We start from the raw sequence: 16,770 nt of genomic DNA on the forward strand, positions 1-16,770 counted from the left end.
TTTGTAGCCATCTCTTCACCACAACAAAGCCTCCCCTCTCCCACAAAACTGCTCCCTTGGTCTCCTCACTTCCTCTGGTGGGGGCCCTTCTGGATGGCCAAGAATGACTGGAGACAGTGACCGGGGGCTTGGCAGAAGGAATCAGAGCTCCTCGCCGTGAACATCTTTCAGTGGAAGGAAACTCACCCCTACTCTAACACCAAACAGTAAGGACATTCTCATCCTTCTTAGCATCTGTCCCAAAACACTGCAGTGTCCGCCTCAAAGGGAGAGGGCAGGAGCGGGAATTACCCCAGTATGTCTGGAAGAGACAAGGTGAGAAAAATTCCTCCTCTGCCCTCCTCTGAGCTTGGGAAATACTCCTTGCATCTCTCAGCTCGCTCCGGGAAAAAAGGATTGAGACAATAATCACCCCCAGCTTTCCTGAGAGACCATATAATGAAATACTGATAAATTGTTAAATATTACACCTCACGTCGAAATAGTAACAACAACAACAACAACTAATAGCGCAGAAATGATAACCTGGATGAATGCTACTACTAAACTGGGTTTGGAGCCCTCTCTATTTAAGCCATGTTTTTCCACAATACAGATCTGTAACTCTGCTTTCCCTATTAGATTACCCCAACACTATTTCTTAAGTTTATTAAGTTCAGTATCTTTGAACTAAACTGAAAATAAAAAGATAGCAAATATTTTGTGCTGCATTTACATCAGACACCCAAATCTGTACAAGAGAACTGACTGATTTTCCTTCCACCAAGCCCTCATTTTCCTTTGCCCACTTCTCCCCCTCCCCTGCTTTCCCTGGCAGCAGCAAGGCTTCAAAGGAGACAAGCAGCTTTGCTATTTAGGTGTAGTGAGGTTTCAAAGAATAAACAACTCCTGCTCCTGCTGCTTGCTGTTTGAAGCCACACTACAGCCAATTAGCTCAGAGAAAAGAGTGCAGAGAAGAACGCATGGGACTAGAACAAAGATTTAATAGAAGAATAAAAATCTCACTCTTTGTATGCCGCCTGTCATGGGTTAATTTAATGCAACTGCACATGGCATGGGATAACTGCCTTAAGATACTGATTTTTCGATTTCCACAGCCTCAGTTTAAAGTGATAATTATAGCTGTTTGTAGTGTATAAAATTAATCCAGAAAGTCTTATTACATAATGTTTATGGTGCATAGATTAAATAGGTTTCTTCTTTTCCAAGTAAACACTGCTATAACTTCATGGTGCTCTTCTTCTCCTAGTGCATCCTCTGTTGTGTTTACTGCTTGATGACTACAAGTATCGAGGACCAGTTTCCACCACCTTACCTATATCCAAATCCAAGAAGTTGCCATTGGAGCTCCAGAGAAGGCAAAGCCAGATTTTGCAAAAATGTTCTGATTTAGGATTTTTGCATTCCATTTGTATGTGCAAGTTGAGATCTAAGGAACTGTTGAAGTAAGGCATCAAACAGTACTTGTTGAAGTCAGTGTCCTTACTACAGATCTTAGAAGTTCAGTTCTCCAAATCCTACACCCCTTCTGGAAATGTTAGCCTCAGCTTGTTTTCACAGGACTAGCTCTCCTCAAGCATCAAAAATCATTTGCTGACAGGCGCTTCTCACATGATACATTTCTGTCAACCTCCTTGATATGATGAGCTGTGAACAGCAGGAGAAACGCCTCCAACTCAGTCTACTAAGGGAGACACAGCTGACAGTAAGGAAAGGGTTAGTAAACATGTGGTAAATGAACAGCAAATGCACAGGCAGAGCCAAAACAGCCTGGCATTCACCACCATTGCTACACATTGTGTGAGCACATTATTTCCATCTTCTCCAGCCATTCTCCTAAATGAAACATAAGCAAGTTAGGTGACCAGGTCTAATGGTATCTTAGCACGTTCTCTTTAGCGTTACCTTGCTGACAGGTTTTAAAGAAGATGGCATTCTGCGGGGTCTGGAGAATAATATTGCCTTCTGAATTCATTATGATCACATTCACTTCAAATGCAGCGACCCCATCTTGTTTTCCAAGGCAAGGAAATCCAACCTGAACGACTTAAAGGAGAATAATAACAATAATATTTATATTTACATGTGCATATATCTACATAAATATAAAAGCATACAGAGAAATGATAAAATATATAGATAATATCTATATTTAAGCTTTAGAGTAATGGCTCTGATGAAAATCTGTAATGCAGAGATACACAGATAACCTTTTTCATACGCAGCTCCAGGACTACAAGTACAGCCGCACAGGAGATGAGCCTGTGCTTGTTTACTGACATAACCCCAATAGTCTGCAGCACAGACAGTCGACAAAAAGATACTTTTGTTTGCAGATGAGGCAACTACTCATGTGGAGGTATCTAAGGACACATCAAAACAAGCTGGAAGCTTATATTTAATTTTCTGAGCTGAGTTGATGACTTCTGAGTCTAAATTTTCCAAGCTCTCACACAACTTCTGCAAAAACACCTTACACATTACTTTGGATGTGTTTGCTGTTTTGGATACTTCAATTAATACATAAACAAAATACTGATTTAATCAAAATTTATTGCATAAAGTGCTGGCAAGATGGTAGACTTGATAAATAAGATTATGGGTGCAATTATTTGAAAAGAAGACAGAGACATATCACTCTGACAGAACTTGATAAGTCTAGTGATATTTGGAGATTGCCTTTCCAGGAAAAGTATTCAAACAGTTTTGAACTACAAAGAGTTTTAGTAAATAATTAAGGCCAGTAAATCTGGGGTATTTTAATGAGGAAGCAAGCCTGCTACCTCAGAGCTATGGAATGCTCTTCTGTGATCGTCACAAGTGATCTTAAACAATCTTCAGATGAAACAGTTTTATCTCTTTTCTTCAAAATTGGCTCTTCCTAGCTGCTTTATAAGTTAGATCCAGCTAACAGAAATTGTTTATTTCTTTCTTTTGAAGATGGCCTGAGTTTTCAGACCAAATACTGAGCTAACGGCCCTACATTTGGTTTGTTTCAAATTGCTTGTTACAAAAAATTTTGCAAGCCATAATTGGGCCATTTTGTTAATTTGTTGCTTTGGTATAATATAGAATAATTTATTGCTGAAACACATTCTGCTTCTGGTAAGTCCTACAGACTGAAAGGTCTGTTGCAGTTTTCATTATAAAGCAATTTCACTGTTGAAGTACTTTTACACTGGTCTTTTAAAAGGCTGGTACAAAAAGCATGCAACCATGTGGTAAGAAGGAAATTCTTACAGTGGATTAAACATAGTTTAAATGCAGTGAACTTCTTAAACTGTAGCAACCTTCTTACAGTGCAAGTGCAGGAAATCAGTGCTTGCATCAGGATATGTGTGACTTGGCTGAGCAAACTGCTAATGGGGAGGAAGATACAGCAAAAGTTTAATGATTGCGCTACAGTCATATCTGGACTTCATTGAATTGGTAGTAAACCCCTGATCTTGCCCGAGATTTGGCTGTGGGTTTAATGCGAAGACCAGACATGCATCTCTTAGGGCTAAAGTCTGAGGCGACAGGTCAGAAACCCCTTATTCCAGCCCTCTTCACCCTGGAAGCATCTGCATTTTTGGTCTTCCCAGATGTCCAAACCCCTAGGCACACAGACACGCAGTAAAGGACCCTCCTGTGAGCAATAAGCACTTGGATCCTGGTAGGTTATGAGGAGGGGAGGGGAGGGGAGGGGAGGGGAGGGGAGGGGAGGGGAGGGGAGGGGAGGGGAGGGGAGGGGAGGGGAGGGGAGGGGAGGGGAGGGAAGAGGAGAGGAGAGGAGAGGAGAGGAGAGGAGAGGAGAGGAGAGGAGAGGAGAGGAGAGGAGAGGAGAGGAGAGGAGAGGAGAGGAGAGGAGAGGAGAGGAGAGGAGAGGAGAGGAGAGGAGAGGAGAGGAGAGGAGAGGAGGGGAGAGGAGAGGAGGGGAGAGGAGGGGAGAGGAGGGGAGAGGAGAGGAGAGGAGAGGAGAGGAGAGGAGAGGAGAGGAGAGGAGAGGAGAGGAGAGGAGAGGAGAGGAGAGGAGAGGAGAGGAGAGGAGAGGAGAGGAGAGGGGACTGGCCAAAGATATAAACTTGCATATCAGTGTATATCTGCAGCCCCATCTTCCTGTTCCATTTCTTATTTCTTTCCCATTTTATCCCACATGGTCTTAGGCTGGCTAAGGCTGGTCATGAAGATCATTAAGACACTACTGTCACCCACATGTACATTTCTGCCTTTCTGTCAGAGACTACCACACATTAGCCCTGGAACAGAACATGTTGGCTGTTATTCATCCACTTCAGAGGAAAGTGGATTTGATAACCTCTCATGGAAAGTTGTTTTACTCTACCCAGATCACTGTGCACCATGGTGCTTCTGGAGCAGTCATGTTGGCTTGAGCTCAGCCTCTTCTATGGACCTGTAAGTTCCAGTGAAGGACTAAGAATGCATAACTATGGGAAAAGTGGTAAATTATAATATCCTAAACTAGAACTTGTGTCTTTTACGTGAATGCCTGATGACAACAGCTGACCCCAAATGAAAGTAAAATGTCCACAAATTGCAACCTCTGAGAAACAGAATATGATAACTGTTCCTTACACTGATCAAAGTTTTCTTTTTCCAAAAGCTGCACAACATAGGTAATAATATTAATGTACATGAGTTTTATACAACAGTTTTGCAGAAGTTTCTGCTGATTTATCTACACATAAAAGTTTTGTGTGACTTGGCTCAGACAAAATACGCTGCAAGACACACACACTGTTCAGTGTCAAGCACTGTGGCAAGCATTTCTTTAGCAATAAACTTCAGAACTGTAATTCATGATAAAATATTTAGGCTTTGCTGGCTGTGGGATACTTTTTACAGGAACACCATTTATAATATCAACAGCACAAACCTGATGCTTTATGAGGAACTGTTCCAAGCAGAGGAATATTTATAGTTGGATCCGCCATTATGCCTTTATCCAAAGAGCGCAAAGACAGGAACTCGTAGAAGTACTCAGCCTATAACAAAATAAATAAAAAGTTGATATGTATTTTAATTGTATTCACAGAAGCAGACCATTTAACATATCAACTACAGCAGAAAAATAGTACACTTTTCATTATGGCATTCACTGAATTTGTTTCTATTATTTCCCTGTGTGCTTCTTCATCTAAGCATAATTTTCAGATAATTTCCTCTTATTTCAGAGATTGTTAGTGACCACACAGTAATCAGGACATAGCATAGCAGCAAGGACAATGACAAGCATACAGTGAACATACGTTATACAGAGAAGACAGAGAACCCACACCTTTCATCTGGCAGACCACAAAAATGTACGAACATCAGGCTAATTCTTAAAGCTGTTTTTTTGGGCAGAATCCTCCTGAAACTGACTGGTGAGCCCAGATGACCTGCCTGCACCACAAGTGTAGTTTAAATGACATACCCACATGCATCATGCAACTGTGGCATGAGAATATCTGAGTTTGCTCTTGGTTGATCAGCACAGCGCATTGCCCAGGGGATGCAGAGCCAGGCAGTGAATAGCGACGTTGCTGGAGCACCACACTAAGACACACATCTTGCTTACAGCTTCGACACTGCCTTGTTCAACCTCAGTTTATTAAACATTTCCAAAGGTGGAGCTGAGAGCTCTCCTACAGATTTGTTGGCTTCATGTCTGTCATTATTAATCAGAACATACATTATTTGTTTCGGCAATCCCCAAAAGGTGTTGGCATTATTTAAGAGCTACTTTCCACTACCTCCATCCTCCTCCTGATATGCACCTGCATTGTGGCATGGATTGTAGGCTGTGGTACTTTATTCCATGGGACCCTGACATCTCTGTTGAGTCATCTGTTCAATATTTCTTCATATTCAATGCAAAGTAATGTCATGCATCTGCAGCATAGCTGTACACACCATGTATCCCTGAGATGTCTGCACCTTAGCAAGTCACTGGAGACTTCCACTACTGTCAATGGCACAGCTGCTGATGTGCAAAGCAAGTGGAAAATAATCTTCTCCCTAAAGTGTGGCTTCTCATCCACCCCGAAGCAGGTAATTGTACCTGTTGCTCTCAGAAAAGGACTTGAGACCTTAGCATGGGCACTGGCAAAAATGTGTCTTCATCCAGCAACACACTGATAGCAGAGAGTATTGTTATGTCTGCTTTTTAGCTAATATAGTGAAACAAAGAGAGATTAAAGCCAAAATTTTATGAGCACGTTGGGCTGACAAATAGTACTTAATTTCTGTATACAAGATGGCAGTCAATGTCCTCAGCCAGAAGACTGTCCCTTTTCTCCTACAATATCCTGTCTCCCCAGTGCATGGAAGACATGGAAGACATGGACTTAACTGCAGTGAGACCAGTGAGGGGCCACAAAGATAATCAAGGGACCAGAGCATCTGACATACAGGAAGAGGGAGAGCAGAAAGATGGACTAGATGATCTTGAGATCAGACCATCTGGTCTAAGATCAGCTTTGGCCCTTCTGTGATGCTGTGCTCTGCTAACTTGAACAGCAGCCCTGGAAGCATGTGGGAGACCACCTCCCTTTAGTTCGTGGTGACACTGGCAAAGGACTCATGAGGTGGGCAGAAAGGTGATTATGAAATTCCTGATCAGCCCTGGCAGCACATCCCATCCATTTGCTTTGTGGGAACAGCAAGGAGCCCCCAAACGGCATGCAAGGGCTACACTCCGCATGGACAGTCTTCAGAGGATGTTATGTAGGCACAGAGACCTCAGAGGAGGACTTGCAGAACAATAGGGGAGGAAGCGATGAAAAGTTTTAAGGGTGGGTTAAATACATGGAATATATGTGGGAGGGAGAGGGGGCACGGAGAGAAGCAGTAAAACAGGAGATGAAAACTGAAGTCTGGTGTACTGTTCAAAAGGCTGCTTTTAATTAAAGACATTTTTTCCAATACAATATACCATGCCAAAATATGAAAACAAGCTATAAAGTCAGACTGTGAACATTTTTGTTTTCAAATAAAATTTTGGTTCAGAAAAATAATTATATGTCTCCACACATCTATAGAATAGTACAGTGAGTGAGTCAATGCCATACTGTCTGTTTCTCATTGGTTAGCTTTGATGTTTGGTTATATCTAAACCAGGTCATAATGGGTTGGAATATTAAAACATTATGTTCTTACTATTCTAGTAAACAACAACTGGTAACTAGACCAAATAGCTCCACTCCCATATTTCCACTCCAGCCACACTGTGGTAGCAGGTCAGCTTGTGAGCCAGAGACCTGATTTGTAGGAAAGGAACTGGAATTCCATTTTCTAGAGTCAAAATGGAAGTTCGCTGTGGGAAAGGGAATCAGTTGCTGCCTGAGCCACAATACTCACTGCCTTTCAACAAAGGAATTCCTCTAACCGGAGTAGAGGCATAGCAGTGATTAGTGCCTGAGGCAGGAGTACGTTCTGCCCACACATTAAAAAGATGGGAAGAGACACTGCACAAGCAACTGGCTGCTCAGGAGGAAAGTCACACATCGCACTGCAGAGAGATACCTGCTCTCACCATTTCTGTACAAAGGTTTGTACATCTGCTGAGTTCACAAAATCCGAACTTCTTGAAATGATAGTATCTACAAAGAACTGAAACACCTCAGGTAGATCCAGCTAACATGACTTCAAGGTTATGAAACCATGTGCAGCAGAGTATGTTTGCAAATCACGTGTGCTGGACTGGGTTGGTTAAGTTTTGATATAAAAGTTATATACAAAAAACACAGTCTAGAGAGACTGCACAGTGTAGCAGAGTACTTTAACTCCTCAAATCTGTCAATCTGAAACAAGGTTTGGCTGCTGTAAATCCTCTCTATTTGGAAAAAATCTGTCTTGACACAATCCCTACATCCAGTCTCCAGTATTGTCCTGCTGTAATTTGAGTTGATTACCAATTAACTTGTATTAATCATCATGAGCAAACAACATACTCTCAGCAAATATTTATCATGCTCCAGCCTAGCATGAAATTTAGTCATGATGGTTAATTGAAGAGACAGGTCTGTGCAATTAAAATATTGTCTAGTGACTACCATAATTTGTGCTGTATGTGTTCAAAGTGAATGACCTAGTAGTGAGAACAAAATCTCATTGGATATTGTTGATAATGGGAATAAATGGGAATAATGGGGATAAATGGGAAAACCCCATAATCTATAACCCCTTTTCCATTATAAAAACATTCTCATAACTCTTTTTTTTTCTTTTAAGCCAGCCTATGAACTGTCTGGTACATGAGGGGCAAAATTTGGTACTGAAGATAAATCTTAGAGCAACGGTGTTATCAGAGTTGATGGAGGAAACAGGGTTTGAGATAAATTGCAGATCTTTGACAATTGCACACTCTGCCTGCATGGAAGACTTTTGGGGTTTGGTTTGACTCCAGGAAGCACCCTAAGAAGAATATGCTTTACTTTTGTGTAAAGACTTAGTTTGAGACCCTCAGAAATGGAGGCAAGTGCCCCTGCAAACCTTGCGTGAGCAGTGCGGGGACTGGGTGCCTTGGGTCAGCGGGCAGCCCCGCGCAGCTGCCCTGTAACCATTCCCCATGTGGGCAAAGCCCTCAGAAAAGGGAGGAAATTTAGTTTTAGGCAAATAATTCCATGCTCAGGATTAACTTTTATGGACTTTAAATGGCTGTTTTCTATAAATCAGAGGAATTTAAAAGGTTATAAAAATAACGAAGCCCTCTAACAAGTATTGTAGCAAACATCTGTCGGTAGTTTAGTTTTAAATGATATACACTTAAAATTCCTACAGAACTCCGCTCCTCAGTATAAATTCTACTGCATTAGAGTTTTCTTATCACTCAGATGCCATGTTGTGCCTACCTTTGTTTTGTTTCATATTTAATCAAAACATTCACAAGAATGTGCTTTATGTTTTCTTCATTTTACATGAAAGACATAGGATTAGAAGTAATGGCAGTATCTGAAAGTGAGGCAGAGTAGCTTAAATTGTTATGTCACAGCTCAATAACCTAATGACATCTGCAACCTTTCTAACAAGAAAAGAGAATGTGTGTTAGCTTTGCAAGTAGATGTGAGAAATTAACTATGTTTTCTTCTCATCATGTTAAAGAGATCAGTGCTGAATGTTCTATTTTCTTCCCAATTAAATGATAAATATACCCTAGTGCAAATTTTCTACATTTAAAGAAATAAACTAATTTTAAAAGTTCCTTTTTATCCCAGATCCATGGATATTTCTGACTATGCACACACTGGAAGATTCTAGCATGCATTATCCATAGCAGATGCTCACAGCTGCATATGCCACAAATAAAATCACAAAGTAGAGGCAATGTATATGTTTGTCAGGTGTTTACAGCATGGACCATTTCTTCTCCAAGATATTAAATGCATTAGGTCAGAGAAACTGGTTCATCTATGTTCCAAGATGAAGCATGAAGGAAAATGAGATTAATTTCAACAAAGAAGGGAGGTCGTAGCCATACTGCACATATCAAGCCACTGAAGAAGTCTGGCCAGAGTATGGGTACATATGTCAGCAGCACATTTTGTTACTGCAGTGCAGTCTAGACACAGCTGTAATGAGCAATGTAAAGAGAGGGGTTCGAGAGGGACACCGGTGAAAAAGACAGATCCAAGTACACCAGCAGAGCATTAACTTTGAAACTCATCCTCATGCACAGGAAAAGCAGGCTACCTCAAAGAGAGGGCCAAATAAATACCCATTGTCCATCATTAGACTGCTAATGAAAATATGATTTTGGTTTAGAGAAGAGTCAATCCCTTGATGCAGCAGGTAACTGCGGTGGGGACAGTGGGGCCAAAGCCTTGGAAGGCAGTGTCTGGGTGAACACAACCACAGCCATTTCCAGGTAGGTACAAGTACACTGCTATAAAGGCATGTGGTGTGCAGGATTTCTTAAGAAACAAAGTCACAAGAAATTTACAGCTCTTCATTAAGGAAAGACTTGGAGTTTCTCACTCCTTCTCTACCTTGTTTTATTCAGAAAAAAAAAAAAAAAGAGAAAGCAAGAGAGCACAACTCCTCATATTTAGTTTTCTTGTTTAATGGGTTTTCTGTAACATATTTTATTCCTATGTCTCTAGACATACTTTTGAACAAAATATGTTAAAAGGAGACAAAAACATTAGAGTTTTGATAAATATGCACAGTTAATTATATCTTAAAAATCTCTAGCAAGGAACGATATTTGTCAGCATGAACCAGGCTGGGATGTATACATGGTGCACAAGGTTCCTTTAAATTGTTTTCCCCTATGTCTTACAGATTAAAATTAGAAGGGGAAGAGCACAGAAGGAAGCAGTACACCAAAAAGAGAAATGGTATTAAGAGTTCAGATTAAAAAAAAAAAAAAAAAGAAGAAGAAGATATACATAAGCCTTCATTATCTACAAATATTTAATGAAACATATTGTCTGGTATCCCAAAAACTGGTAAAAGCTCTTCTGCTGAAAAGTAATGTCTTGTTCTTGCACAAGAAGGGCTAATTTGTTCTTCTGTGATTCAGCAAAAGATCAGTGCTCTCTCCAGTGAAGATTTCATGATCAAAGATGTCCAAAATGCCAGTTTCCTAAGGCTAATAAAAAGAGGGACATTAACCTTGTTCCTTGGAAAAAAAAAAATAAATACTGTCTCATCAGGTTAGTTCCAACAAAAAAATTCTGTACAGGTCTGCTACTGGCACCTGCAACACGGTTGCTCTATCTACATTGAAAATAAACTGTGAGGTTATTTTCTTCCCCTCACAGCTTGAAAAGTAAGTGGAAACCTGGGCTGGCTGATCCTGGGAGTGCATCTTTACATAGATTACAGACTGTCTGCAGTTTCAGGCTCTGGATACATTTATTTAAAATTAATAGATTAGCCTGAAAATTCTTTTCAGAGAATGTCAAATAAAATTTCAATAAAACCTTTACAATTAGAGAAATGAGTGCACTAACAAGCTAATTAATAAGTATTTAGATGACGGAGATCTGAGCGGACACTACATTTAATTAAACAGTATTTCTAAAAGCACAAATGTAAACCTTCGAGGTAATGGCTCATCTGATGTGATGAGAGAAAGTTCATAGCTGAAGATTAAGCTAATCCGCCTCTTGCATGGTGGTAAACATAGATATTGCACACAGATTCATTTTGGCCGTGCTTCAAACTTCCAACGCTTTGTTCTTAAGCCTCACGGGACAGCTTTGAAGTTGAGGACAAAGCTCCTCTAGCACACCATTACCAAAGAACAACCTTCTGATTATGATCTCATGAAAGTGCAATCAATAATTCACACAAGTTAAAAGCGTGGCAAACAGCAAAGGTCATGTAATTGGGCCTTTATTGAGTCCATGTGTTTCACTCTTGGCTGTAACTGGCACTCCTGTACAATAAATATCTCTCCCCAAAATGTAAGCAATGAACTTTCTCAAAAGTCATGAAATCTCACAGCAACTTGTGTCAGACTGGAGTCCTTCTAGAGTCTCCAAGGGAGATGCTTCCACTTCAGTACGCTCAAGTGACAGAAATTTTGTAGCATCTCTGAGTGGGAATTTCTTCATTTACTGCTCAGTAGATAATGGTCTTTAGCCTTGTATTCCAAGCAAACAAGTGTTTAAAAGTTATGGTGAAAATGTTTTTAAAAAATTCGACTCTTTCCTGACTAGTTGTTAGAAAGACTTCCTTAACACTGCTCTCTTTTAACATCTGCTGGATTGATTTTTCAAATGCTTTTTGGAATATCCAGAGTGATTTTGTTCTTGTTTTACACACTGCCATTGACCAAAGCAAATTCTAGATACTACCATTAAAGAAGAACTAAATTCGTTATTTAGATAGAATGTTTGATCAGTCTATCTGAAAAGGAACTTGTGTGTTTGCTGTTGTACTTGAAATCACACTGCTTTGTATACTGAGACAAGACCCCAGTATGTGGACATATATTACTGTAATATTTCCATATACCACACAGGCCTCCATATAGTTATGTCCTCTGTAACTATACTCTGAACTTTTCAAAGCAAGATGGACTTATCTTCATAGTAAAGCAGGGAAGTATTACCTCCAATTAATTTAATTGAATAAACTCATACTGCTTAGTAGTATTTTACAGCATGAGAAAACCTTACTTTTGGATGAATAAAGGTCTTATATGAATGTTAAATACTAAGAAATGTTTTAAATCTTGCAAACCTACCATTAGGTTTCGATTAATTGTTGTATAAACAAATCATAGTAACAGTGGCATCGTGGCACCAACTATATAAATTAAGGAGTTTGCTCAGAACTGAACAGTTTCTACAAGCAACTTCCCTGTTTCTACGTCTGTTTCCATAGGCATCCTCTGCACAGATTCATCCCTTGGTTACAGCATCAGTCTCACAGGGTCCAGTCTTTTGAGTTAAGGTCCAGAACAGTCAAATGTATTTGCCAGCATTTAAATCAAGTATCTTCTTTAAAGCCAGCTCCTCCTTGACTTCTTCCACACTCAGAGGAGAGAGACCAGCACTTGCAGAAGAAAATTCAGTCCAGTCAGAATTCTGATTTATCTGCTGTCTTGAACTGTCTTTATCTCTCTCCCTGGATGCAGATGGAGTCTATTTGCAGTGCAGGCATCTTCACCAGCCCGCACTGCGCTGACTTTCTCTGTGCTAGTTTTCTAGCAAAGTCATAGCCCAGAGATGAGGCAAGTCCTGAAATTCACTGTGGCACATGGGCTGCACTGCAGAGCACAGAGAGCTCTCTGCACTTGATATAATTTTACTGAGTTTTAGTAAGAGTTACGTGGAGAAATCCTCTCTTTAAAAATGTCATCCTTCTGCCCCCAGCCATTGCTAGTGTACTAACCCCTTGCTACTCTTCAAGGCCTGTCCTCTTTGCCTTGCCCTTCTTCTTGCCACAATCTTTCTTTAGATGGGATTCGAATGGTGAACAGGGAAAAGAGCCATGCTGGTTTTCATTTTGTCTCCTTCTGCTACAGCCCATTTCTTCAACAGGATTAAGAAATAGTCCTGGCACTTTCTAGGTAAAAGGTTTTGTGCATATGAACTTGATGAAAGACAAAAGTATTGTTCTGATACAGCCAGTGCTTGACATGACCAGGTCAATCCTCTATTTGAGGAAGATGAAAGAAATTAGGAAGAGTTATGACAGTCAGGGTCAAGTTGAGCTTCCAGATGAACCCTTTGCACACACTTGCAGAATGAGTCCTACTCAGAAAGGTATGAAGTTTATTTTAGGAAAGCCATCCTTCTATTTTGTTTGTTTGTTTTTACTCTGGATAATGTGACCTATCACCTGTCCGTATAAACCCTGTCAGGGAGTGCCAGCAGCTGAAAGTTCCCTAGAAGAATGTTTTGCAGAGACCCTAACCTGATTTTTATTAGAGAAAATTCCAGTGGGACAGTTCAGCTTCAGACATGAATGTGTGGACCTCCTCAAGTGCAAATTGACCTCTGATGAAAAACCAGCAGGATGATGACAGCAGAAGTCTATACTTTGCTTTGAGATAACTGCCCCACGTGGGATTAAAGAGTTTTGCTAAGATCAGAGATGTGATTTATTCCTTGATGCACAGCTATGGTAAACCTGGTCTGGTCTTGCAGACCAAGGCCAAATTGTCCTTTTTGTCACTCAGTACATCCAGATGGGTTGACAGCCTCTAAACTCTGCTGAAGTCAGAGCCTGCTGGAGGTTCTCCAAATCCCCCTTACTGACTAAATGAGGTGAGTAGCTCTGGGCTGAGTGCAGTCCATGGTACTTTCAGGAAGAAAGAAACACAGAAGCAGAATGACATCCTGCACTGCAAACCTCGCTGAGCTGTTGGATCTGCTATGTGCATCCCTACAGAAACGCCGTGCTTAGCACAGCAGCCCATAGGTCAAACCCTCCCTGTCATCTGCAGCGGGACTCGCTGTGATGCCAGTCAGCTGAGTCAATTTTGTTGGTTCTGCTTCAATTTCTGCCTGTTAGAAGATGCTTGAGGTCTGGGAGTTCTGTCTTTTGTTTTGATTTGCCACATTTTCTGTAGTTCATCATAGCAGGACTGCACCTGGGCAGCTCAAGGCAGCCCAAGATTGGGCTGTTGCAGTCCTACGCTCTTCAGACACGGCTGAGTGGTGAGCTAACTGAGACAGCAGACCAAATTAAAAATTAAACACTTCTTTCTGTAGGGCTAGTTTTCAGCCAGAGCAACTCTCTGAGCAGCCACTCAGCACTGGCACAAGAAAGAGAATGGAAATGTGTGACCAGGGATGGGAAAGAAGACAGGATCGTGTCAGCTGCTAGCCTGGCCAAAGCTGTTGTAGAATGGCACTGTAGAATTGCTCCTGTGCCTTTGACAGACACCAGCTTTTCTCACCGCGCTCTCAAATTTCATTATCTTGGAGTGAGGAAGAAACTAAGCTGAGAATCATCAGTAAAATGATTGTTCCTCCAACGCAATACTGAAACCAACAGAACCTGCACCCAAATAGGGCACGCACATTTCTGATGGCACTGCCAGAGCTGTCATGTAGACACAAGGCTTTTTAGCTCCAAGAAAAATGAAAGATCCAAACACATGATTCCACCCTCAGTCATATGATCTTGCAGTTGTTCATTAAGATTATACACTGGGAATAATTCAAGTTGACTCATGTTTGTCATGTTTTTAAGTTTGAGGCAGTTCATGTTAACAGGTTTATTTGGAGCAACTCTGGATTAAAAACACATTTCTGAAATGTGATCAGGGAGCTGTACTCTTTAAATGGAATATGACACACCTCTCAGGAAAGTGAGACACATGCCAAGTGCCACCTTTCCAATTGTGACATGCCACTTATGCATGCCGTGTGGCTGAATTGAGGATAGGCTGCACATCTGTTTTCAAGGGGTTGTCTTGCCATACCTTAGGAAAATGTTGTACAGAGTGTTACAGAAGAGAGTGGACAAGGATGCTGCACCAGGAGGCTTTTGTGACCATATCAACTGTATGTACATTAGGTGCTTGTCACTGAGGAAATCCACTGGTCAGGGTTTGACCTGTCTCAGCTAAAGACGATGCTATTCTGGTGCAAAGGTGAGGCCCGTGCTCTGCTGCTTTTGCGCAGGAGGTGCTCGGGCAAACCAGGGTGGAACACGTGCACTCCCGAATCAGGACAGGCTGATCTTCTCCAGCAGCCTTTGCCGCTACGGTGATGCACGCAGCATATGGGCTCCCTCCTGTGGGTCTCCTAAGATGTGCCAGAGAAGGACCATGCAAGCACAGCTCAGGAGCACTGCAGCTGAGGAAGACACCACACAACCTGCTCTCTTCAGTTCTGCTCAGAACAGGGACCCTCCCATGCCCTCCCCAGTGTGAGGGGAAGGAGATCCCTTCTCCCCTTCTCTGCTCAGAGCAAAGGGACACACTGCTGTCTAGACTGCTGTCAACACAAAGTGGGGTTTTTTCCTTATCCTTTCTACCTTTCTGCTTTCATTTTGTTTTGTTTTGTTTTGTTTTAGGAAACAAAGGAAATGCTATAAAAATCCCTCTTGTGTTAACAAGAAAAAAGTTTCAAGAAGTCTAATGGTATCCACTTAAGCAGCCAGAAGTCAGGAAATACCAGTGAATAATGCTGTATGTACAGACATAGCTCTGTCTCCTTGTTTTTACAGGACATTAAAACCTCATTAAGTATATGATCCCATACTAATTCTCATCTATTAGCCATAACATCATGCAGCTTCTTCTGTAACTGTGAATCTTATACAGGTAAAAGGCAAAAAACCTGGTGCTGAACTCCTGTGGGTTTCCTCAGAGTGAATGGCTATTACAAATGCTGAGAAGCCTTTGAAAATCTGCCCCATTAAGTCATGGAAACATTAACATGAAAATACAGAGTAAACCACACAGTTGCAAGGTGTGTTTTAGAAGACATGCAGAGGTCTAAGGAAAACATGTTTGTACATAAAGACCAACTACCTTGACTTAACAGTTTGTTTCTGTAACCTTTCATTTGTATTTAACAAACTGACATGCATATGAATTAGGGGTGGCAGAGACTGGAATGCCACAGCTTGCTGACCACAAGATTCATTGGAAATGTTTTCTGGGGAAATGTGTACGGAAAAAACTCCTAAGCCCAAACCATGCTGGTCATATGCAAATATCCACAAATGTTTTCAAATGCAGATTTTTAAAGTAGCAGAAATCTGTTTTCTGAAAAATTATTATTTATCTTTAGGGTATTAACAGACTCCTGAAGGACTACAGGTGAACAACATACCTCAGTTCGAAGGTCCATTTTCAGTGATATACTGGAAGATATGTTTAGTTAATGGTTGAATTTTCAACATACAGGTTGTACAAATTTTAATCCAAGGCTTTTTCTTTTTTCAAATAAATGTCTCCAAATATTTTCTATGCATTGAGAGTGGTCAGTATCTCATCTTATGCTTGCCAGAAATAACTTGGGCTTCACCACAGAAACTAATTTAAGCATACCATTACTAAATGTGGCTTATATGGAAGTCTATAATCAGAGATAAAAAGCAAGCTTCACCCAAACATCTCTTTGCTGCTTGATTATCATCAGAGTAGACACTTGTGCATTTAAAGTAAACTGTCCCATGAATGTGGCAGGGGTAGCAAAACCAGATTTGTTGTCAAGGCATAATAATAATGTGTTAAACAGAGCTGCAGATTCTCACAGTTGAATATCAGTTCAAGAAATTCTGCTCAGGCTGTAAGAAAAGCTCCTGCTCTCCTTTCTATGTCTTGCCACGCGTAGGGAAGCCCCTCTAGACTGGCTGATTTCCTCCACCAGA

The 16,770-nt window shown here is 41.0% G+C and overlaps 1 protein-coding gene across 1 annotated transcript in view; it reads right to left on the reverse strand.

Annotated features, from left to right (window-relative positions):
• Window positions 1-16,770, reverse strand: part of WIF1 (WNT inhibitory factor 1) — a gene marked incomplete at both ends in the record, with an annotated part of 40,838 nt that overhangs the window by 12,310 nt on the left and 11,758 nt on the right. The window contains 2 exons of the mRNA XM_080363295.1: window positions 1,906-2,046; window positions 4,877-4,985. Coding sequence (XP_080219421.1) covers window positions 1,906-2,046; window positions 4,877-4,985 — 250 coding nt within the window. The remainder of the gene's footprint in view (window positions 1-1,905; window positions 2,047-4,876; window positions 4,986-16,770) is intronic.

This window comes from Nesoenas mayeri, assembly GCF_963082525.1.
Source record: "Nesoenas mayeri genome assembly, chromosome: 1".
NCBI classification, from domain to species: Eukaryota; Metazoa; Chordata; class Aves; order Columbiformes; family Columbidae; genus Nesoenas; species Nesoenas mayeri.